This window comes from Hippocampus bargibanti, linkage group LG17 (genome assembly GCF_051943395.1).
Source record: "Hippocampus bargibanti isolate YZ-2025 linkage group LG17, ASM5194339v1, whole genome shotgun sequence".
Lineage (NCBI taxonomy): Eukaryota > Metazoa > Chordata > Actinopteri > Syngnathiformes > Syngnathidae > Hippocampus > Hippocampus bargibanti.
The window spans coordinates 7,033,856-7,051,377 of NC_142750.1; the positions used below are offsets into that span (position 1 = coordinate 7,033,856).

At 40.5% G+C, this 17,522-nt stretch overlaps 1 protein-coding gene across 1 annotated transcript; it reads right to left on the bottom strand.

Annotated features, from left to right (window-relative positions):
• Positions 1-10,956: 10,956 nt before the first annotated feature.
• On the bottom strand, positions 10,957-14,027 carry socs3a (suppressor of cytokine signaling 3a). The gene is made up of 2 exons (XM_089019054.1): positions 13,844-14,027; positions 10,957-12,210 (listed from the first exon to the last, which is right to left on the bottom strand). Exon 2 carries the CDS (start codon positions 12,098-12,100, stop codon positions 11,486-11,488), a length of 615 nt encoding a protein of 204 aa, XP_088875180.1. The 5' UTR covers positions 12,101-12,210; positions 13,844-14,027; the 3' UTR covers positions 10,957-11,485.
• Between the last annotated feature and the right edge of the window lie 3,495 nt (positions 14,028-17,522).

The following is a 17,522-nucleotide window of genomic DNA, read 5'->3' on the forward strand; positions in this document are numbered from 1 at the left end:
AGAATATTAAATAGTCAACCTGTGAGTCTGCTATTTTAAAATAAATTGTTAGAGTTGAAATAGCAACATGAAAGTCACTTATCAATGAAATGTATTATTATTATTATTATTATTATTATTATTATTATTATTATCACGAAACATTTTAAAGCTAAATTAATTAAGTGACTTTAAACACGACAAACATCCAACTGTCTTGTATTTAACCATAATAAATACACATTAGTAGGAATATAAAGACAGTATATTCAAAATGCAGTCAAGTTTAATTCACATTGAGAGTGTGTTAAATTGTGAGCTTTGAAAACAATTAATAGAACGGCATTTGCGGTGTTTTGTTCAGTTTTAATTAAGTTGAGAATAGCATTAAAAGCCAATGTTCAATGTTTTGAGAAAATTAACATGTTTAGCATGACTCTGGGTGTGGTTTCAAAGAAAAAATATTTATAATGCTCATTCACTGCCAACTCAACTCATTCACTGCCATTCCTGAATTTATTCGGGAATTGAAAAAAAATGACGTAGAGCGCCATTCCCGAATTTGTTTGGGTTTTGCTTTTTCTCGCATGGGTGCCGAAAAAGCGCTGCTGAGACCTCTGTCAATGTTTTTCCCTTCCACAGGGGGCAGCATTTCCCTTTTTCCATGTTAGCGCTTTGTTCCAGCTGCAGCTGTTGTTAAAGCGCTATATAAACCAATATAATGTATTTTGGACATCCACCCTCATTTCAAGCTCACATAACTCCAGACCCATATAATAACCCTGGCACTGGAGTGGATACATTTTTGCACATGTCTGGCAGTGAATGAGTTAAGACATCTATTTATCAGACACGGTAATAAGATCAAGCGTGTATTTGCTTATTATGTTGCTTTAGTTATTGTCTCCATTGGCTTTTGTGTGTGTGGTTGCCATGATGCAGCTAACCAGGCCGCTGTTTGCGCAACTCATGTGTTTGCTAACCAGAAGAGCGTCACTTGACTACGAGAGAGCCTTCCAAGACTGCGTCTGTCGTGGTGACTCACAGGGTGTTTCCCGACACATCGCCGAGAGCGTGTTCGGGATTTCTGCTCAGCTGACATTTTTGTTTTGTTTGCTTTCTGTGACCATCGTTACATAACGTCAAAAGGGCATACAGGGACTCCTTCGAACCGAAACGGTGGTCAAAAATGTAGACAAGGTTTTGAGAAATTCTGCAAAGCTTCATCAAGATAATTTAACTCATTCACTGCAGAACGTGCAAAAATGTGTCCACTCCAGTGCCAGGGTTTTTGTCATTTTCACCCAAATTCCAAGACCCACAGAATATTGAGTTTTAGGACTACATAAACATTCAATGCAGCATAAGAACCCCTAGACAATCTTCTTTCACCAGAAAAAAAGTTAATTCCTAAGTTATATGGGTCTGGAGTTATCTGAGCTTGAAATGGGGGCAGCTACACAAGAGGCAAATACGGCCCAGTCGTGAAAGAAAAAAAAACATTGCCAGAGGTCTGACCAGTGCTTTTTTGGCAATAAAAGCCAAAACCTAAACAAATTCGGGATTGGCACTCCAGGTCCAGGAATTTTCAATTCCCGAATAAACTGGGGAATGGCAGTGAATGAGTTAACTGTTAACTCATTCATTCATATGTTAACTGTTAATATATACTAGTCGCAAAAATATTTAGGGTGAAAATTCAGAATGAGGCGAAAAATGTCTTCAAATCTCTTTTGACCTTTTGAATGCAAATGTTTAATTGTTGTGTCTTTCAATAGATACAAAGATAAATGACAAAATTCACAACAATAGTTTTTTTTTTGTTTAGTTTTGCTTGCCCAAAGACCCCACACAGTTCAATTCCTTGCTGTGACTCTTCTAGTCACCATTCGACCTGTCGAAGGCACTCAATCAAACATCCTGTTTCATCTCAATCTCAATGTGAAAATGTGAACATCGTGAAAAAAGTGTGTATATTTAAATTTGAATGAAACCAGGAAACACTGCTCACCATGTCATGCACTTTCGACTGCGGGGGTGTCCAACCACATGGTGTCATGACCTCAATGCGATCTGGTTGCAATTCGCCCACTCTCAACAAAAACCACATGGCGCACAATGTTGCCTGGGACGGATGTTTTTGATGTTGTTGATGTTGTTGTGACAGATTTTGCAGTAGGGAGGGAAGAAAAAAGAATTTATGTGTGAGAATGTCATATTTTCAATGGGGGACTTTCAGGAATACGCAAATATGGGTGGCGTTGCACTCAGAAAGTTGTTGACAGGACCAACCTTTTGTTAATTGAGTACAGTGATAGCTCGGTTTACGAACCCCTTGGCTTACGAACTTTTCGGTTTACGAATGTTAAATTGATGAAATTTTTACCTTGGCATACGAACTATTTTTCGGGATACACACAGACCGCCACAATGAGTGATGTGTCGTTCGCGAACCAGCCGGTTCGAACAACAAAATGGCAGCCGACTTTTTCTGTCCTCTATTCCCCGCCCCCTGTCTTCGCTTAAAGCCACGTGATTGGTCAAGAACGCAGCAGTGAGGTGAGGTGGTTTAAACATTAAAGAGACAGGCAGATGACAGTTAGAGAGTTTCAACTTTGATAGTTCAAAGGCAAAGTGTAGACTGCAAGGTTAAAATATCCCATCAATCAGGCTCCACAAACAACCCGCACAAGCCATCTGTACACTTGATGCAAAAAGCTATCAACCCAGCTAAACAGAACAGTGTCCTTGAGAGTTTTGAAAGGCGCTTGGAAATTAAATGTATTACCGGTATAATTATTATTAACACAATTGATGAGGAACTAGAATTATCGCAGAGAAAGCACCTACAAGGCATCATTCCTCAAGATGGTGAAAGAAGGTTACGTGTTTAATGCTGAGGAAACTGGCCACTCCATTTCATCAAGCCATCAACAACCATCACAAATGTAAATAAACCGACTTTATTATACATTACAGTTTATTTCTTTAATTATAATACCATAGCACATTTACTGTACATAAAATAAGGTATATTTTGTGTAGTTTTAAGGCTTAGAAAATTAGAAAGTAGAAAATTATGTTTTATGTGGACTTGGGAACGGATTATTCTTATTTTAATGGTTTCCTATGGGAATTTTTTTTTTGGGATACACACTTTTCGCCTTACACACTCTGTCTGGGAACCAATTAAGTTCGTAAGCCAAAGTATCGCTGTACTTTGATTTGTATTTGGTGACCGGTTTACGGCATTTTGGGTCCAACTGTTTGCACCGTTTGTCAAGACGGAGCACCGAACGAGCAATGACGTCAAACAAATGCTATTTTAACTTCTTATGATTAGCTGCCAAGCACGATGACAAAAGTTTGGACTCTGGAACGAATCCCGGTGTCTTTTATTGATACATTTTTGAGCGTGTTTTCTTTCACACCCCCTCCTGCACCCTTCAACTGCATTTTTTTTCTCTCAGCTGGAAAGCATCTGAAGTGAAGCAGACTGTAACACAGATGAAGCGTCAGCTTGCATGCTTGGACGCGTATAAAAGTGACTATTTACGCGGCATGGGGCAAAGGGGCGGGGTGCTATTCGAGGTCTAACAGTAAATCCCAAAGTATGGAGGAGAAGGAGGAGTGTGCCCGGAGAAGTCGCTTTGGACAGGAGAGATGGGTGGGACTTACTGGGCCGGGATGACTCAGTTTTTGGCCCGCTCCGTGCTATCTGGCATCTGGAGCTCATTGACGAGCGCACTCCATGGCAACCGGCAGTTGTGGAATTGTAAACAGGCTGAGCCAGTGGAGAGACGAGCGGGAAGTCGCTTTTGGTTGCTTGCGCCGTCTCACTCGCACACACCAGAGCGCTGCCTCGGCATGCTGAGGTCACCAGGAGCATGTTAGGTGAACAGGATCAGATGCAAATTATGTTGACACGCGATAACAGAGTCTTTCCTAAAGTTTAGTAGGGGCTAATTGTCAATTTCAAATCATAGAGAATTGAAACATTTGTCTAGATTTGAAAATTTGCCCCCTAACCGAGTTATTTCTTTGAAACAGTTGGTAAGATGGCTGGGCCCATATATTCAAAAAAGACGCACATACATAAACAAACAAACAAATAAATGGGTGAATAAGTGAGTGTCGAAATAAATAGACAAAAAAATAATAAAAATAAATGATGATAATAATACATTTTATTTTTTAAGCGCCATTTTATTTATAAGCGCCTTTCAAACTCTCAAGGTCACTTTACAGTCACAAGATAAGGTTTTCTGTGGGTGACCAGCGGCAGCCACATGCGCCAGCATTCACTCAAGTAACTCAAATAGATAGAATGCTAGCTATCTAGCTAGCCATTCAACTCGGAAGTAACTGAAATAGATAGGAAGCTAGCTAAACAAATCAATAAATGCATGAATAAATAAACGAATAAATAAATGAATGACCAAATAAAATAGTGAGGTAGCGAGATAGCAAGATAGAGAGATAGCTAGCTAGCTAGTTTGAAAGCTAGCTAGATGCAAACCCACTAGTATCAAATCAAACTATCAAATAGTAGTCTTGGTGCAACACACAACGATTCACCATCGCGTTATTTTTGTTTTCCATCTAGTTTCGCCATCAACATGTCATGATCTGGTTGGCGACCAACGGGTAGCGCTGTCAGCCCTGCCTGCTGCCTCGCAGGTGCTGGTCGTTCCGAATCAGTGACAGTTAAAAGGACTCCCGGCACGACCATTCGATGTCGGGTCATTGTATGCTTTGTATGCAATTGTATCCATTGTGCATTGTGAATGCATCGTATGCTGTGCACTTTTACTCTTGGTTTTTCTTTTGATACTTTGTATTTTTCTGTTCAAATGATTTTAACGTTTTAGATTTTGTTCCTGTTGACTTTATTTTAATACAACTTCTCAAATACAACCTGCTGTGCTCTCCTACCTGCTTTTTGGGATCCACAACTGCCATCACCACCTTGCAAACCGTGACAAACACAAAGTATTCAAACCAAACAAAGTACCCAAAATGAATTGTGTGTCGCTTTCTCGGTCAGGGGCGTTGACGTGACGTCACGTCAAGCATCGTCATCAACTTGAAAACAAGACTTCCTGATGCGGTGGAATCTTTGTAAAATACGCTCAGTAAAAGTCATTTCAAGTGATTTTACAAATTATAGACACAACTTGTTCGGAGGCGTCGGTTGGCCTTTAAATGAAACAGTCTGCGAATGTCATTCTAAAGAACCAGAAATCACAAAATCACTTCTGAGTAAGTCCGCAACTTTCCCTTGAATGTCCATCAAGCAAAAATTACACAACCATGAAGAAAGGAAGTACGTATCTATGGTGACGGATCTCAAGTATGCGCCGGCAGTCACGTGACATCCCCTACCAGAGAATTTCCTCAGAGCTACACAACAAGCAACAAGTGGCACTTATTATAGCGCTTCGTAAAAGCTCTTGCGGGCTTCAGCTGGTGGTTCGCATACTTTGAAAAGGTGCAAACGACGGCTCCCCTTGCACACACAAGCGAGGATGTCATTCAAAATGACACCGCTCCAAAAAAATGGACAGGCATAAACGTCTTTTCATTCATCTCGTATCAACACACGGCCGAGGTACGGAAGGAGAGGATGTTCTAATCGCTCGCTGACAATTGACGAATCAGAGCCCAGACCGGTTGGGAGAGAAAAATGCCGTGGAAGCAGGTTGAGCCCCATGCGTGTTTTCCCGTAACGCCTCAGGAAGTTACTACGAATTCCCGCTCATCGGTTATTTTCGCAGGTTGCAGGAAATATAGTGCGTCTTTATGCTCCTGGATATCATCTGGCATTGTTTACGACATGGACTTCGGTCAGTAAAGCAACCACATTAACCACGATAAATATTTGCTGCCCTCCATACTACTTCAAAGATCAGGCCAGATAAGGTCGACAATCGGCAAGAGCAAAATTTAATGTGCGGAGACATCAATTAAATGACGATGTTATGTGACCTATGCTTACATTCAATTTAGTGTCACTTTAAACATCTGTCATCGTTTCAGGAACCCAAATGACAATGTAAAGGTTAGATATGACAGACCACTGGTGTCAAACCCAAGGCCCGGCCGGGGCCAGATGTGGCCAACCGACACAATTTTAAAGGACAACCGACACAATTTTTATGTTTCCTAACTGACATCAGAAAAACGTTTTATAGCATCTAAAATAACCAAAACACGCAGGCTGATATTTTAGTGTCAAATGCAAAACACCAATAAAAATGACTTAAAGTGTCCCAAAACTGCTTCAAAATGACCTCAGAAATGGCGTGTTTCAGAAGGTCCCGCCCCCTTGTTCGTGACGGCACGCCAAGATACTCCAGACACAAAACAATGGCTTCAGAGAGTTCAGATTCGGAGAAGATGCTTTCTTGTTACTCATCCAGTTATGAATATGGTTCAAATAGTTCCGAAGGGGAAAGCATAAATGTTTGCAATCAATTAAAGAAGTCGTTCCGTCTCATTTTGAGGCGTCTGGACTCCAATGTAGCGCCCAGAAAATGCACAAGATGGCGCACAAACTCCGTTGGAAATGGGTTGATTTGTCCGCTGGGAATTTGTGTAAACTTACATCTTCTTTATACATGTTACCGCAACTGCCTGGGACAACGATTCACCATCATGTTATTTATGTAGTTTTCCTTATAATTTCGCGATCAACACGGAGTTTTCAGACAAAAAAAAGTACCCAAAATTCATTGTGTGTCGCTTTCTCGGTCAGGGGCGTTCTAGACGTGATGTCACTTCGGGCATCGTCATCATCTCGAAAACAAGACTTCCGGAATATTCAGTGCGAGTCTTAAAAGGTAAAATGTAGCTATATGCCGTGGAATCTTTGTAAAATACGCTCAGTAGAAGTCATTTGAAGTGATTTTACAAATTTTGGACACAACTTGTCCGGGGGCGTCGGTTGTCCGTTCAGGAATTTGATTAGATTAGATTACATTAGAATAGCCTTTGTTAGTGTCCTCCATACTTATTTGCCATGTCTTTTTTACGATGCACATTCTAATGTAGCATGTTCTACATACTTAGCCAATAAAGATAATTCTGATTTATACGGTTGCTGGCATCACAGGCCTTCACGGGAAACAGGAATTGTAATGTGACCCATGACAAAAAATGAGTTTGACATGCCTGATTGCCATTCAAAGAATTGTTCAGATATTTACAATGCATTAATAATAATAATAACAACAACAACAACAACAACAACAACAACAACAACAACAACAATAATAATAATAATAATAATAATAATAATAATAATAATAATAATACATTTCATTTTAAGCGCCTTTCAAAGCTCTCAAGGACACTTTACAGTCACAGGATACTTTTGTTATTGTTGAAAGTGTTCTGCTTCTGCAACGCAGATTTTTCAAATATGATATCTGAATCAAGTGGCCATAAATATTCCCTGACTTTACGTGGAGGCACGCCAACTCCCAAGCGTGTTAAAATGTACTTTTCCGATTTGGCAGACAGACATTTCAGACTTTCCAGTTTCTAGTACACGTGTCTAAGTCATGACTGATTTGCTAATATTTGTGAAGTTTGCGTCTTAGTAAAATTGGGCTACAATTCTGCTGACTTTCAATACAGCATAGGAGACATTCCATACGTTTTCCAAGTCATATGTTGCACATTTGTGAGCACAGCATTCAATTTCCAGTTGGCTCCAGATCAGTATGAAAGACAACAAAAGTTCGAAAATTCAAAACAAAAATCAGTTTAGAGTTAAGAGACTGAATATTTTAAAATTTTGCTGCGACTTATTGACAACAAAAACACAATCGATGAAGACTGCAGTCGGAGGACAACAAGCAGGACATTTCACAAATAATAACAAACCAGAAAAGCGAAAGCTAATTAATAACGACCGTTTACCATTATTATTCCTGGGGAGTTTTTAAGGCGCTGGAAGAGATCGGAACGTTTTGAAGTCCGTTTCTTACAGAACAAAGTGTTGCGGTTACATTGCGTTTTTGGGCTTCAGAACATACGCCAAGTGAATCGCACATGTTGAAAGGAATTACACAAGTCAGAATATACACGACAGACGACATTTCTGAGAAGTTAGCGCACTGGCAATGTGCTGCGATAGAATCTGATGAGTCACACGCATGCAAGAGCTCCTTCAAAGCAAGAAAAGCTTCTCTGAAGTCTCGTAAGTTCCCAGAAAGTTCTTCGTTTGGGAACACATCATAGATCATTGATGTGGAAATCAATATGACAGTGCATTTGGACAATGTCTTCTTTCAGGTGGTAAATACCAAAGGGTTTCCTCCAAGATATGTTGAGAGCAAAAACTGTGAAAAATATATGAATTATGATTCTGTGTAAAATGTCAGACAAAAGTAAGAGTTTTCAAGGGAGACGCAAGAAAGATATTTTTTTCTGGTGGTTCGGCCCCATAGGACAGACCCTGTTAATTTATTTGCTGTTCCTCAAGGATCCTTTTTAAGTCACATCATTTTCATGCATTTCACAGAAAAACGGATCCTGTGACTGTCAAGTGACCTTGATAATTTTGAAAGGCGCTTATAAATGAAATGCATTATGATTATCATTACCATTATTATTATTATTATTATTATTATTATTACTGTAGCATGTTATAGGTTTGTAGTTAAATGTTTATTTTAAAAATGAATAACTGCCAAACTGACTTTCAGCTCATCTACTCCAACATGAAAATCACAAAGTTGCCATCTTGCTTTTTATTCATCTAGCTATCCAGCTGTCTATCTATCTTGCTAACTAGCTATCTAGCTAGGTATATATTTGCTATCTATTAGCTATCTAGCTGGGTATCTATTAGCTATATAGCTATTTAGCTATCTAGCTAGCTTTCGATTAGCTAGCTAGCTAGTTTTCTATCTACTTGAGTTACTTCTGGGTTGAGTGGATTGGATTGGATTTGCCTTTATTAGTCTCGCAGTGGAGAAATTCACATTTCACAGCAGCAAAGTGATGAAAGGAATGAAAGTAGAAAAACAAAATACATGAGCTGCTGGAAAGGCAGCCACTCTCGCGGCGCCGTCTTGAAGTCAAAAGAACAAAAAAAAAACTAAATAACAAATAATGTGACAAACAAAGACAATATGACAACACAAAGACACAGAGTCATTCCTTCTTAAGCACTTTCTGTACCCTCTTTGTTACATGAAGCAGTTCTACATGAAAGAGGAGAGGGTCAAAGCGTCCTTTTCACCAGTGGATCAGCAACGTCATGGTGAAATGTGCACGCCTGCAAACACGAAGCTGTAGCATCCATTGACAAAAAGAGACTGTCTCACATCTCCTGTCCCACAAACTGTAAATCCGCTTCAATTCCAAACCGCGACAGTTCCACATACGCATCGGTGCTCTGCACTGAAGCTCCTTTCTTCTTATCGCGAGCTCCTCGTGCAATGCCTCTATCCAGCCGCAGACTGTCCAACAGCACTGCCCTTTCCCTTAAACAAAGCCGGTGTGTGAAAACGCTGGCCATTACAGGCGCAAAAAAAGCACAATCGCCCAAAGAGCTGTGAAGCGATGACAGTCAAATGGCACCAACATTCCTCCCAAATCATAAACAGTGCTGGCGTATTTGCTGTGCCGAAAAGGCGCAACTGCTCAGCAGTCTCCGCCTTGATGAATGTCATGGCCAAAAATGCAGTGACAAAAGAAAACACAAAAACAACAACAACAAAAAGCAAGGCTTGCGAGAGCACTTGCTGATAGCTACCTACTTGGGCGCAATGTTGGACCTTTCCAGCAGCTCCTGTATTTTGTTTTTCTACTTCTTTCTATGCTTTCCTCTTCCTTTCATAACTTTGCTGCTGTGTTACTTCCGGGCAGAGTCAACGCTGGCGCGAATGGCTGCCGCTACTCACCAGCACAAAAGAAAATCCCTTGAGGGTTTTGAAAGGTATTATTATTATTATTATTATTATTACTATTATTATTATTATAGTATTGCGGTTGCAATTTCATAATATGGTGTTGCACGTCTGTGCATTATTTCCAACTCATGAGACAATAAATATGACTAATTGTCTCAACTTAAAGGACAACCGACACCATATTTTTGTTTCCTAACTGGCATCAGAAAAATGTTTTATAGCATCTAAAATACCCAAAACACGCAGGCTGATATTTTTAGTCAAATGCAAAACAACAATAAAAATGAGTTGATGTGTCCCAAAACTGCCACAAAATGACCTTAGAACTGGGGATTTTCAGAGAGTCCGCCCCCAGTTTGTGACGTCACGCCAGGACGTCTTGCCCTGCTGTAGCATCAAAACAATGGCTTCAGATTCGGAGAAGATGCTTTCTTGTGACTCATCCAGTTATGAATATGATTCAAATAGTTCTGAAGAGGAAAGCATAAATGTTTGCAATTGATTAAAGAAGTCCTCCCGTATCAATTCGAGTCGTCAGGACTCTGATGTACCGTCCCAGAAAATGCACAAGATGGCGCCCAAGCTCCGTTGGAAATGGGCTGATTTGTCTGCTGGGAATTTGTGTCAACTAGTATCAAATAGTCGTCTTGGTGCAACACACAACGATTCACCATCACGTGATGTGTTTTCCTTCTTATTTAGCCATCAACACGGATGAACACGATGTTTTCAGACTAAACAAAGTACCCAAAATGCATTGAGTGTCGCTTTCTCGGTCAGGGGCGTTCCAGACATGACGTCACGTCAGGAATCGTCACCGACTCAAAAAACAAGACTTCCTGAATATTCAGGACGAGTCTTAATACGTAAAATATAGCTATATGCCGTGGAATCTTTGTAAAATACGCTCAGTAGAAGTCATTTGAAGCCATTTTACAAATTATGGACACAACTTGTCCGTGGGGCGTCGGTTGTCCTTTAAATGGATATTGAAAGTCTCCATCTAAGAGAGACGACCGTGGTGGGAAAACAGAACACACCGAAATGCAGCTGAGTAGAAAAATAACATTCTTTATTATAAATTACTGAAATGTTCGTCCACATATAAATAAGTGCAAATCGTTTTGTCGACCAGTCAACCTTTAAGCATCTTTCGTACATCTTTATAAAAGATTTTGTCTTCAATGTAAACATGGTGTAGTCCCAAGGGGAAAAAAACAACAGTGATTTAAGACAATTGTTGTGTCTTGTTTAAATACATTCATTGGCGAGCGAGTGGCGTTCCTGTCAGTGCCTAAAGTTTCATAAAAAACTTTGTTTTGTGACCTTGTAAATCTACCGTTATGGAGTATTGAGTCAAAGTTCAGCCCTTACAAAAGGCACGACTGCTTTGTAAAACAAATGTACTCCCAGAATGCACTACGGGAGGGCTGCTGGATGAGCGCAAACGCGTTCATTGAGGCATCGCAGCACATTGCTAGCAGCATCATTAGATGAGGGAAAGTGTGCGTCATCTTCGCCAGGAACTTCACTCCCGGCTCACAGTCTTTCCCTTCCCCCCTCAGACTTGGAATGCGCTTCTAAATGGGAGACTCGTAATCCTGCATGTATTGCCTCAGAGGATGCGGAAGCTGCTCTCTCGTGGAAGAAATGTCCAAATGTCCATTAACGGTTTTCCTGCATAAGTGCTGCAAGGTGGACGGGCAACAGGCGAGCGGTTTGACCAACTCCAACGGCACCTTTTCGCTGCCCGAGTAAATATAGTCCACGTTACGTCCGTTGGCTCTGCTCTGAGGCATGTAGTAGTGCACCAGCTTGAGGATACAGTCGAAACGAGGCACGGCGTGAATGTTCTTGGGGTCCGTCTGCAGGTAAAAGGAGGCGGCGTCGCATTGAACCCGCAGGTTTTTGGTACCCGCCGTTGTTTTGACGCTGAGGGTGAACAGGTGGCGGTTGTCGGAGCTGTCGCGCACCAGGAAAGTGCCGGCCTTCTCGGCGCCAAGCAGGCTATTGGCGTTCTTGCCCGTGATGGCGCCCCAATAAAAGCCGCTCTCCTGCAGCTTGCGCAGGGTGGCCAGGACCATCTGGTACTGAGCTTTGGACGTGAATGTCTTGTAGCGCTGAGGCAGCCGCATGCCGGGAGAGTCCAAGTGGCTGCTGCTCATGGCTGAGTAGGCCTTGCTGAGAGTTACCATGGCGCTGTGGCCGCTATGTAGTGCGGTGGTGCTGGAGGTGTGGCGCCTTTTGGGGTGCACCAGACAAGTAAACGACACGGGGACACAGAACGGTACTGAAGAGGGGACACCTGAGAAGGCAGGAGGAAGACAGGGTTAGCACACAAAGTCTAGATAAAGCGTTTTGTAAACTTTTTCAAACGACAGACGCTCCCCAACTTACCAACGTTGTTTGTAAGGTGAATTTGTTCGTAAGTTGCTTCAGTGCTATATTTTGGATGGAATGTATGTTGAAGGTTTATATAACTATGTTTAAGGTTTATATAAATATATTTAAGGTTTATATACGTTTGTTTAAGGTTTATATGACTATGTTAAAGGATTGTATGAGTAACCTGTATTGGTTTGTACTGAAAAATAAACATTTCATAAAATAGATCCTCGATAAAGATATGTACATGGCCAACTGGAGATAATACTACATATGTTAATAGAGCTTACAGCGCCTCGCGTCGGTATTAGCGGCGGGAAGAAGCACTACTCGGGGAAAAAGGCGCGGAATACAAAATCTAACTTACAGCATCTCTGTCCGAAGAATATTCGACATGCCGCCAAAAATGTTCGTATGTACCGTTGTTTGTAAATTGAATGTTTGTAAGTAGGGGAGCGCCTGTACCTCAAAATACTTAAAATGCATCATTATGAGAATCTAATCTTATTTGAAGAATGATGGTATCTCCTGTATACTTTGTTGAGATAAAGGACATTCTTCCCTAGTAAAAGGTGTCCAAAAATAAGTGGGGAGGAGAGCTGTGAAGGTATCCTTGACACAGGTGACCATTTGGCTCTTTTTTTAGTACTTCAGAGTCCTAAAAACGACTCATGTTGTCATAATTGAAGGGCATGCTTGCCTTAACTAGTTTGAGGCTACACTCAGAGAAAAAACAGCTTTTTGGATCATGGCATAGGGGGGAAAAGTTACATATGAAGGTCAAAAATAAGGGATAAGGCCTCTGTTTGTCTAATTTTATGTTACACCACTTTTAAAGGAATTCCAAGTAAAGGAACAAAACCATCACTTTGACGTCATTTTATCATATGTGATATAAGACGTTGACAGTTGTTTCCCTCATTCCGGATTGGACAGGCTGATGCGCCTCATATGAGGTGACCCGGAAAAAAAAGAGTTTTTAGAAGACTTGACGTCATTTTTCCTGGCAGTGTAATTTCTAAGTGTTCCAGCGACTGTAGAAAGCTGCCCCCGTTTGTTTTGGCGTCTTTGAATCATACATTCCGATTTATGATGGCGTGCAAGTCCGGTAAGTACTTTTTTGTTTGTGCAACATACTGCCTCAGGCACCATGGTCAGTTCCTGTAAACTTCTTGTGAAATTTGCATGGAAAGCCCTTTGATGCTCACAGACATAAATATAGCTCTGGGGGGGGGGGGGGGACATTTTTTTAACACATAACAGATGTCTACAAAATTATCTATTTGGCTAATTTTGTGAAATTCTGCAACTATTATTTGGAGCCTTTTTTTTGCAGACAACGCATACAAAGCTACATTTTTTTCTGTTAATTCTTCAAAGTTTTTTTGTGGGTTGTTCTCAGCATATTTCCCCAATCGTGGGACTACATAAGTCCTTCTGATTCTGATTCAACTTTTCCCATAACTGTGATGCAATGACACCGTCAGTAATATACACTTTCACATGCTTTAAAAGTTGCAAAGTGGAGAAAAAGATCAAAGATGAACACTCACCTCTTGCCCAAAGTCCTTTTAAAGTTTAAATCCAAATGGTCCGAATGTTCCTGAGCATGGAGGCGGCTTCCGATTTGGCTTGAAATTGAAATTCCAACCTCCCCCAAGAAAAGTAGTGGGGAATTTGCCGCAAAGTTGAGCGTGGTGGAGCAGTTGTGAAACGCGTCTGCGCCCTGAACTGACGCACAGGACTGCCTTTATAGAGATCCTCCTACTGCTTAGTGTGCATCTGCTGGGCAAGCAGGCCCCACCCCCACTAACACCCCCCTCCTTCCAGTAAAGCGCTGGCAAGTTGACAGGAAACTCAAGTCTGTTTCTCTCTCTCTCTCTCTCTCTCTCTCTCTCTCTCTCTCTCTCTCTCTCTCTCTCTCTCTCTCTCTCTCTCTCTCTCTCTCTCTCTCTCTCTCTCTCTCTCTCTCTCTCTCTCTCTCTCTCTCTCTCTCTCTCTCTCTCTCATACACATATATATCTAAAATACACATATATATATATACATATATGCATATATATATATATATATATATATATATATATACACATATATACACACACATATATATACACACACACATATATATACACATATATATACATATATATATATACATACAGTAAAGTCTCGTTATATCGATATCGGATATATCGATAGTCCCGGTTATATCGATACTATTTGTATGCACGCACGGAGAAAATTACATGCAAACAGGGTTGATATATCGATAGTCCCGGTTATATCGATATTTTTTCGGACTCCCTTGAATATCGATATAACGAGACTTTACTGTGTATATATATATATATATATATATATATATATATATATATATATATATATATATATATATATATATATATATATATATATATATATATACACACACACACACACACTATTCATCATCTGAATACTTTATCACCACGCCTAAACATCCACCCAATCAAAAAAAAAATCAGGTTATGGTGTACGTAAGTGAGTATTTGCATAGTGGAAGTTCCTCTTTATTGTCATGCTATGATGAGGTAATTACTTGGACTGCACCGAAAGGGTTTGTTGTGTAATAATCTTCACAGAAATTCTCGGTAAGGAGTTTCTAAAAAAAAAAGTTTGCAACAGCACCGCTTGGCCAAAGGTGGCGCAAAATTACATATATAAACAAATGGTCAAGTTTGGACACTGTCCTCGAATAAAAGGTCAAATAATTGTATAAACACACCCAAAAATGCTAAAAGCAGGAGTAAAAAAAATTACAGTTTGAAAATGTATTATAATATAGTGAGTTTGCACATTAGAACATTTATTATTCAGTCATTTTTCTATAACTTATTTTAATGTCCAATATAACTGCTGTGCACGCAAATTAGCACACAATACAAAATCCATTTACAAACAATAATCGTGTTTTTTATCATTGATAGTCAAATGTATGAAAACTAACCATGCCACAATGAAATGTATAGTAAATAGCAGTCACTCGAAATTCATCCAAGACACAATACTCCAGATAAAGTATCAGGGTAAATAAACATAAGGCAACAAAATGGCTAAAAAAATGGTCCAATGTTACACATTTCGCTGTCGAAAGTGCTGAAGTCGGAATCATCTATGTGGAACTCCAGATGCAAGTCTCCAAACTGATATGAGGCATTCAAAAACTGCTAATAAATAGGTTTGGGGCGTCATTGGACTGATGATTATGGAATGTCTGGAGTGAGCAATGTTGAGACCAGAGCGTCACGCAAAGAATGTGAATCTTTGCCAGTCATGTTTGTGGTTGAGAAGGTGCTCGTGCTGAAAAACATGTCAGACTATCCCTTGCTGACTCATGACGTGAGCACCAAAGTCCACATGAGCAGCCTCAGGAAACCTTCTAGTGCCGTCCCATGGTTCTCTTGAACCGGCTTGCTGCTTTCGTCATCAAAACTGCTGACAGAGCATCGTCACAACAGAAATGGTACAACACCAACCACATACAGTACTCCAGGAACTGCACGTAAGTAATAATAATACATTTCTTTCATTTATAAGCACCTTTCAAAACTGTCAAGGTCACTTTACAGTCGCAGGATACGTTTTTCCGTGGGTGAGCAGTGGCAGCCACACGCGCCTGCGTTCACTCAACCCAGAAGTTACTGAAATAGATAGAAAGCTAGCTAGCTAGCTAATAGATAGCTCATAGATACCTAGCTATCTAGCTAGCTAGAGATGACATTTACTGAACTTAAAACTTTATTTATTAATTCCTAGCTATCTAGATAGCTAGTTAGATACAGTGATACCTCAATTTACGAACCCCATGGCTTACGAACTTTTCAGTTTACGAACGTTACTGACATTTCTGAAAGTTTTACCTTGGCATACGAACTTTACCTTGCCATACGAACTTGTTTCGTACACGGGGCTGCCTCAATGAGTGATGTGTCGTTCATGTATGAGCCCGTACTTCTAACAACGAAATGGCAGCGGACTGTTTTTGTCCTCTATTCCCCACCCAGAGTCTTCAGTCGCCACGTGATTGGTCAAGAACGCAGCAGTGAGGGGGGTGCTTTAAACATTAAAGAGACAGGCAGACGACAGTGAGAGTTTCAACTTTGATAGTTCAAAGGCAGAGTGTAGACTGCAAGGTTAAAATATCCCATCAATCAGGCTCCACAAACAACCCTCACAAGCCATCTGTACGCTTGATGCAAAAAGCTATCAATCCAGCTAAACAGAACACAAAGAAAGCACCTACAATGGATCATTCCTCAAGATGGTGAAAGAGGAAGGTTACGTTCCTAATCAAGTGTTTAATGCTGAGGAAAGCGGCCACTCCATTCCATCAAGCCATCAACGACCATCACAAAGGTCAATAAAACGACTTTATTATACATTACAGTTTATGTCTTAAATTATAATACCATAGCACATTTATTATACATAAAATAAGGTATATTTTGTGTAGTTTTTAAGGCTTACAAAATTAGAAAGTAGAAAAGTATGTTTTATGGGGACCTGGGAATGGATTCTTCTCATTTTAATGATTTCCTATGGGAAATTAATTTTTGGGATACACACTTCGCTTTACACACTCTGTCTGGGAACCAATTAAGTTTGTAAGCCAAGGTATCAATGTACATAGATAAATATAGCGCTTTAACAACAGCTAATTTGGTGGCTCTCTGGACACCAGGTTCAAATTTGGTAGCAAATTGCAAATTTCCCCATTGCGGGACGAATAAAGGTATTCTGATTCTGATTCTGAATCCCTCAATATTTCTTGCAGTTGTTCACTTGCATAATCCTTCAATGGCCGAAACAAATCAAAATGGCAGACTTTGTGTCTGCTTCAGGTTAATTGTTTATGACTTTCTCTGCGGCTCCATTTGTGATGCTGTAAATAGACCTACCAAACGTCTTTGTGTGAAGTCAAAAGGGCTAATTTGCTACTCACATAGAAATTCGCCATGCTATCAGATATGAGCAAGAGGGTGGAAGGGGAGCGAAGGGGTGTGGGGGGGTCTAGTGGGTAGCACCCTGACGCCACGGGCCGGATGGCCTGATGTCTTTTGGTAAATGCCAGCTGAGTCTACAGAGGAATCAGGTGTTGACTGATTCAGAGAGGACGGAGAATGGGGGGATGGAGGGTAGATAGCGTTGGAACTGGTTTCCAGAAAGTCCATTGCGTCATTGTGATGAGAC

Coding starts and splice junctions, on each gene's coding strand:
- socs3a (XM_089019054.1), bottom strand. CDS start 12,100: ATGGTAACTCTCAGCAAGGCCTACTCAGCCATGAGCAGCAGCCACTTG.